This window comes from Rhagoletis zephyria, unplaced genomic scaffold, assembly GCF_001687245.7.
Source record: "Rhagoletis zephyria isolate East Lansing unplaced genomic scaffold, Rhagoletis_zephyria_1.1 Rzeph_scaffold_04140, whole genome shotgun sequence".
NCBI lineage: Eukaryota > Metazoa > Arthropoda > Insecta > Diptera > Tephritidae > Rhagoletis > Rhagoletis zephyria.
Window position 1 is genome coordinate 45552 of NW_016161223.1, and position 8383 is coordinate 53934.

General features: G+C 36.5%; 1 protein-coding gene across 1 annotated transcript; it reads right to left on the reverse strand.

The window, feature by feature from the left end:
• Positions 1 to 2: 2 nt before the first annotated feature.
• MsrA (methionine sulfoxide reductase A) lies at positions 3 to 1186 on the reverse strand (the record flags this gene model as incomplete). The annotated part of the gene is made up of 3 exons (XM_017625621.1): positions 940 to 1186; positions 530 to 723; positions 3 to 84 (listed from the first exon to the last, which is right to left on the reverse strand). Coding segments are annotated over exons 1-3 (441 nt in total), but the record flags the coding sequence as incomplete, so codon positions are not given.
• Positions 1187 to 8383: the final 7197 nt, after the last annotated feature.

The following is an 8383-nucleotide window of genomic DNA, read 5'->3' on the forward strand; positions in this document are numbered from 1 at the left end:
TTGTTCCAGAAGAGGTCCAACAGTTGTTTGAACGAAATGGCATTGGGGTCGTAGTCAATTTCCAGGACTTCAGTGTGGTTACCACTATTTTGAGGTTTAGAGTCGTCATAAGTAAGTATTAGAGGTGAACAGCGGGTGAGAGGGAAAGCGGAAAGCAAAAAGCGTTTGTTAAGAAAGTTAGAAGTCAGAAATAAAAGTGGGGAAGAAGTGAACATGATAAATAGATAATTAATAGTAAATGTGAAGCATTGAATTTCGAACAAAATAAACGGAAAGAAGTAAAGTTAAAAGGATGTTAAGTAGGATGTTGAGTCAGCAAACGTTTTTATGAATGTATGCAGCAAGTTAGTTAGTGTGCGTGATTTTGGTGAGGTTTTGTTTTTTTAATAATCACAGTTTATTAAGAGGAAAAAAAGATAGTATAGATATGTATGAGCGTATGAATTCGTACAACGAAAACAGGAGCAAGAAAGAAAAAAGAACAAAAAACACAAAGTCAGTAAATTCAAGTTTTGAAAAACACGCTTACAGGCTACGGTACGTTGGTGAATCCTTGGAGCCGCCCTCATAGCCGACAGTGGTGCGCAAAATGCCCTTAGTACCACCGAACAGCGACTCAGCACCCCAGAAGCATCCCATGCCAAAGGTGGCTGTCTTAAAAGGAATATTTACGCTATGAACGGGTGTTATATTCAATTCCTTTTGTTCTGCGCGCACAGTGCTCTGGAATTTAAAAATAAAGACAGAATTTAATAAGTGTACAATTTTCCCTAGACTTCGTTTTTTTTTTTTTTTATAGAAGAATGTAGTTGGAGGAGGTAGTTGACTCCTCTTACATTTTTACTGTGTGACAAAAACCGCTTGAACTTTATGTTTAAGCAAATTTGTGGGCGTTATCGTGTGTTGTACTTTATTTAATGAATACCCTATTATTCATACTACTGTTATACTTGGTGCTACATCGTTTGCACAGGTCGCCTTCAGCGGCTTGAAGACATCATATTGACAGCTGGATTTGTCGCTTAATACAGACGGCGTATTTACTAGCACCATAAAGCAGCCAATGCACAGGAAGATTTGCGATTTGCAGGTAGCACAGTTCATTTTCCATGAAAAACTGGATACTTAATGCCTATGCCTGTGTGGTACTGATTCCGCGTGCGTTCTTCCACAAGCGTTGGCAATAAAACTACTAAATTTATGAAACTTACACTGGAGCGTAATGGTTTTGACTCTTTGAATGCTGCTCATTGCGCTATCGTCTGAATATGTGGAAAAGAACGTAGGTCGCCGACTATGCATGAATTAGAGCACATACATATTGAGCTACATCAGTATTGAAGCATATGTATATCGTTAGTATAGTATGGTAAGGGCGTATCTCACATCGTCGCCGAAGTGCAAAAACGGTACAACTAACTAAAAAATTGTATTGCATAAAACGATGTGGGGACTTATAATTCGATGGCATGCAACATTATTAATCAAAATGTGAATTTTGGATTTTTAGTTAGTTACGCCTTTTTGTATTTCACCGACGATGTGAGTTACGCCCTTTCCACACTATACTAACGATATGTACATATGTATGTAGGTACGTCAATGTAGACGGCAATGACAACGCACAGACCGGTTTTCTCTACAAATCTAACCGGCCGTCTTCAAATGCTTGAAAATCTCGCTTGCGTTCTGCTTTTCCTCTCGCAAGCGAGATAGAGTTTTGTTGACTGGGCATTTGACGGCAGGCATACTTTTTCATTTGTAAAAAATAAGGTTTGAGCTTTGCCCGCTAAATTTGTATTTTCCACCAAAATAAACTATGTTGCTAATTGAAGAATTTTGCGAAATTAGAAAATGCCTGCAAACCGCTCGGTATGCGAGAAAACATTTAGCGAGTAGCGAAACGAACGAAACTAATGACGTGCTCCCAAACTCGCCGACATGCCAGGCAACTTGGCTCATACCGTACTAGTTTTGACCCTATTCTACTTCAAATGGCACTTAATTTTTTAATTAGTTATTTCAATACGTTTTTGTGAAATCTTTTGCGTGTGGCTACACCTTTTTCTCAATTAAAATTTTTTAATATCTAAAGTTTATGCAAATGATTTGTCTTATTTTGGTACTGCACTTTAGTTTTAGGAATGCGGTATTACATTATTGCTAAATGGTAAAGATAAAAAGAATGGCACTTTTATTTTTCTCTTGGCACTTTTTTAACCTCAATATGGCACCTCAAATCTTAGGATAGTTGACGCTGCTTGCTAACTTTGTTTTTGCTTTCACATACAAATTTTTCATTAACTGCCGTCCCTAAAATGGAGCGCTAAGCGTTGCGTTTTCCATTGTCAACGAGTGTCAGCGCGTGCTATCCCCAAATCAACGCGTCGTAATTTTTGACGTTTTCTCATTTTATCTCGTTTCCTCTTTGACTCTTTTGTGCTTTCTCTTTCTTTCCGTCTTCTGCATCCAACTTCAACACGTAACGCCCTGTCAAAAACGAAAATTCTAAATGCTCGGCGCTAGCGCCGCGTTATTGTGGGATGCTCCATACAAATTGTACGTGCATGAGAATTTTTGACAGTTGTTTGGCGCTTGGCGTGCCAATTTAGGGACGGCAAGTAAGCGAGCGGAACTCAAACAGAACGATCAGAGAAACAGCACAGATACCGTTTTGGTTTGCGTTGTTTCGAAAAAAAACCTCTGACCTAATCGCTCTTCCATTAATTAAATATTCGCGGAGCTGGTAACCCTATATGCAGCCATACACCTGACAAAGTATTCAGAATACGGTTGGTTGTTGGTCAATCAAAGGTTAATGCAGCGCGTATATATATATTACTATATTAAGAGAGTGTCCAAACAAATCAATGTTGCCAGATTCGCAGTTTTAACTGTAAATTACATTAGACGAGCTTACAGTGTTTAAATTACCACCTAGAACAAATTACAGTTTTTTTTTCGGAATTTCCGATTCGAACGAATAAATATAAAATTTCTCAAATCGATTTGAATGAAACAAATACTAGATATTTCAGCACTCTCTGGAATTTTAAGTATGTAAGTACTACAGATTTCTTTAAGAAAAATGCTTCAGGAGGTATCGAATCAAATACTCAAAAAACTAACAAATCACTTTTCGAAAAATAATAAAAATGGATTTTAATAAAACTAAATGTGATTTAAATGTTCCATTTTAAAGGCCTATTTTTATTTAGTTAAACGGTTGATGGTTATTAATTATAAAAGAATATTTTCAGATTGAAAAAAAACACTTATTTTTTAAAATCTCTTTTATTTTTAAGGTTAGTGTTTTTGTCAAATACAGTTTGAAAATACAGTTTTGTGAAAAAACCTGGCAGCATTGACACAACAGTACGAATAATAGTATGTTCAATCACACATATTGCAGCGACGGTGCAAAAACACGTGCATCTGGCTGCAACCAGCCGAGTGCACCAAACAAATCTGACCTTGACTAGCGATAAATGAGCGGGTGAAAGGTACGCTAGTTGATTGAATCGAGTGGACAACTTGCACTTAATATATTTGGCGCTCATTCATATCCAAAGCAGCTGGCAACATGCAAGTTGTGAAATTGCACTACATACGATTTGGATTACAAATCATAAATTCTGCACTAATCAATATTTTTTTATGCACAAGAGAAAAAATTATGACACTTATTAAGTAAGAAATTTTCCACAATTGCATATCTTCCATTTTGGTTTTTTTTGTTTTCAAGCTTCTTCATTAAACTAAGGTAATGGACTGGTATTGACGCTTACAATATTTATAGTTGGACAAGCACAGAGAATCTTCTGATTATTAAACGACTGCAGCGTATTAAAGTCATTTTGCGAGAGTGCGCACAATTTTGAGATTGGTTGTAATTGCAATTTTTATATCAAAATTAAATACTAAAAATTTTAACAAAAATTTTATATTCTATCTGTTGCACACGAAATTTTCAAACTACTGAAAAAATATTTTTCTTTTGTATTCCTGTATTTTATTTTGTTTTGCTGACTACCGACCTTGCGCACTTGTGGTCTTGCTTTTTTGCCACAGCTTTGACGTTGCATTTGGAATATTTTTGTAAAAGTTTATTGCACTAAGCACTGAACTCAGCAAAGGTTGTAGGTCGCCTGAACGTTGAATGGTGCAAGGCTGCAGCTTATAACGGCGCGTGGCGGCTAGTTATGGAAGTGCAAGTGGGCGGTGGCATGTTGGCCGAGGTGGCATAGGTTAAATTTTCATATTTCTAACGACTATTTACTTGTCACAGTCGCAAGTGTCAAACTGCTGTCAGCGAATGTGTGAGTGTGTGGTCTATATTTATTTGATTTATGTCAAATTAGCTTAATTTATTTACAAAGAAAGGTGTATTTACGTATGTGTGTATGTACTTGTATACTGATTACCTGTGCAATTTGGCTATTATTTGATATTACTTGACCCAGTTGCGAATGTATTGCATGTACATATTTATGCATTTATGATTAGATTTAGATTTTAAGCAATCATAGATATACATATGAATGTGATTAATTGTGTTAGTTGTGCAAAATCAAATTTAAAAGGACATTAGCATGGAAATTATTATTGCTTTGCATAGTAGATATTTTAAACTTGTATTTTTTCTTATTGTAATTGATATGTTTTTTTTTACTTTTAGAATTTCAGATTAATAATTTTTTGTTTATGAACATTAAACTAAATTGATAACAAAAATTTTTTTATTTAAATATGTTATTGTTTTTTAACTTGAAAAGTTAATTTTGAATTCTGAATGAAACCCATTTGATAATGTATTCAAAGTGTATCTTCGAAATCGTCGTTAGGCGAGTTTGGGATTTTAAATTTATGTAATATGTACATTTGTACCAAGCTTATGTGTATATACATTAGGGTGGTCCAAAAATGCATGAAAAAGTGAAGTGTGAGATTTTAATGCTCTTGGATTGTTCTGTATGAAAGAAAAATATACCCGTGTTACTTAATGAGCGGGAAATGTGGTTCCACTGCTCGCATATGTCGGTTTGTTGAAGAGTGCTCTCTGAGAGCAGGTGTGAGAGTCGAGTAGCGAAAGCGCTGGCTGTCTGTTGTGATTGCAGCTTTTCGACGTTAAGCTTTCCTTGCATATTTGGGCGCACATTTTTTGCTGCACAGAGGCGGGTGCGTATCTTTTGCTAATTTGTTTATTGCACCGGTTTTAGTCACGTCTTGGCCTAATCATCTAGGTTATCGGCAGGGTTAGAACTTTAGTACGATCGTAGTAGATTTACTACGGTTTTCGAGAAAATTAGAAACTCACTACACTACTGCGCTTTTCCCACGATAAATTTCGATTTTATTTTAACAATAAAGTTCGGCTACTGCAGTATTTGAACCCGAAAAAGTTCAAAATGCCGTGTTGTCTCCCGTTTCAAACTTACATACACTCGCATACTTTTAGCAAAAGATGAAATAATTAATTCGGTAAATTTTCAATGTATGATTAAGTGTCTTTTTTCTCAAGTAGCTTTTAAAATTTATTTGCCCTTCAAACAGATTTTTTCCGAACAAGACATAAATTTTAAAAGCTACTTGAGAAAACGGCCCTAAAAAAGATTAACAAAATTATAATATAAGTAGATGAGGCCATGATGGCGGCCGCTGTAGAGGCTAGCAGTGCACGCTACCGCACCGCGGGGTCTGGGTTCAAGCCCGGTTCAACCCAACATCAAACAAATATAAACAAAAAGTATTTTCTAATAGGGGTCGCCCCTCGGCAGGCAATGGCAAACCTCTGAGTGTATTTCTGCCATGAAAAATAGCTTCTCATAAAAATACAATCACCGTTCGGAGTCCCCTTTGTGTGACATCATCAATGCGCACGCCTCAAATCAGAGACGAAGCTCGGCCCATATATGTGTAAGCGCCAATCTATTATTATTATTATAGACGAGGCCATGAGATCCAGAGGAGCCTTTCTATGAAAAAATTGTTTGAGTAATATTAGAAAAAAAAATTGTAGATAATAAATATATACAGCTGCGTGGTCCTTTAATATTCCAAATCTACAAGTTGAACTACAAAACTGACGCTGCTGCCACAATAGCAAAACCTAATAAAAACAGCAGATTCCAGAGATCCTTAAGAGAATCGAGGCCTTGGTTCGATGCTTCGGAAAGGGGGTAATCAAATGTTTAGTATTTTTTTTATTTTACATTCTATAACGCTTATTGCACACAATTGAAAAATATGCTGCTTTTTTAAGAGAGTTACCACCTGTTAAAAAATTATATTAAATTAAATTGATAATTACATCAAATATTACAGCACAGGTGTCAAACGAAAAGAGGTTTAAGAGAGCTTAATTTCAAAAAGGTATTTAAAGAAGTTTGCCGACTGTTTAAAAATTAAATTTTGCACACAGATAGTTTATGTGACCTATATTGAAAAAAAAAAGGAAATATCGTATTTGTTGTCCGACTTTCTTGAAATTTGACACGTAGATGGCTTATTGCCTGGATTAGTATATATGATAATTTTTCCGGCAGGTGGACCACGGACCGTTTTTGCTTTTCAACGCTATTTTTTGTATTGGCCAACGCAAAGGTTCTGATCAGGCGCCGCGAAGCAAGCGGGAATTGCCAGGATTTTTATATTTTGTGTAATCTAGACTTTTACACAATAACTTACAAACAAAATTAAGAAAAACCCGAAAGCGAAATCTGGCCTAAATCATTCTAAATGGAGCTAGCAAACAAAATATGTTCTGTAGAACAAAATTCTCGGTTATCTGTACATATTACCCAATGGACACCCGAAGGTTTACAGCCCGCATACACCTGAAACACCTCCGACTACGAATTTTTTATGGATTTATTTATTATTTTTTCTTGTTTGCACAGTAAAATTGGGACGTAAATGCTTAGGAACTACTAGCAAATCACTCTGCGGTATGGGATACTCTAAATTTGTTTGTATGTGTGTTTATATTTGTGTAAGCTTTTGATCGCGAGAGATCACAACAAGATACTGTATATATGTACATACATATGTACACATAAATATAAGACTACGCGTACATTAACTTGCCCTTAACTACTGGCACACATGTACATACATACATATATGTATGTATGTATGTGCATACTAATGCGACGCGTTGGAGCTTAATCAGCTGCTCGCTCAAGCAGAGTAGCCCAAGTTATCAACTAACTAAGTATGTACATACATATGTACATATGTACATATTTCGAAAACAAATAAAAAGTCAACAAAACATGTTTGTACTACGCCAGACAATCGTTCAATGGTGGGCCAGAGAGGGGGCGAATGGTACGGAACTGATGCTAGCGCATGCAACCAAAGCGGCCTATAAATAGGGTTTTTAAAGTATCTCGACTCCTGTGCCACCTATCGGATTAACTTACATATCTTTCGCATTGCATTGTCATCGGGTACTGAGCCAATTATTTATGAAGTTTCAAGTCTCTAGGTCATAGGGAAGGTGGTCGAAAATTGATTGCAAAATTTGCCCCTAACAAACAACATATGTATGTATAAATACAAAGCAAGTTAAATAAAAGCTGGTAAAAATGTGAGCGCCGAATATTTATTTAGTTATATTTTTATCCATGCATACATATACATGTGTACGTATGTACGTTTCCCTCTAGGGAACTCAATTTACTATACCAATCACTTTGCCTTAACAAGTGGACCAAGGGTTAGCTATTCCCGGCAGGGATTGTATAAACCCGTACAAAAATACATCATTTGTATGTACCTACATACATAAATATGTACATACATATGTACATATGTATATGTTGTGCATGACTTATAAATCACTTGTTACTACCGCCGCTAGCACCACTATCAACGCTGTTGACGATGACGCTGTTTTGGGGAAGCGGCGCACTTGGCCGCACGCCGACTGTGTTTCACTGATAAATCGACGACGGTCGCTTTTGTAAGAATCGCTATGACATGCCTCGAGCGGCACGATCTGACTTTATAACGAAAATTTTTGAAAAAATTCTAGCATCCAAACTAAGCTCCAGAATTGCATCAAATTTGGCACCCATATGCCTTACACTGTCTAGTTTGTGCTGTGTGAATTTAAGCGAAATCGCTCGGTTAGTTTTCCCTAAACTCGGTATTTTCCATAACTCCCAAACGCCATAACCGATTTTGATGACCCACACAAAATCTGATTCTACGCAGTAAGACGAGTTCATCGATACCCATGTGATCTGGTTTCGAGAAGTTTTAGCGGGTCAAATGATTTTTGGAAAATCATTTTAAATAAGACGGCGAACGCGTAAACAAAGCGCCCAGAAAAATCACTTTTACACGCTGTTTTCAAATCGGCAACGCGGCAATGTCA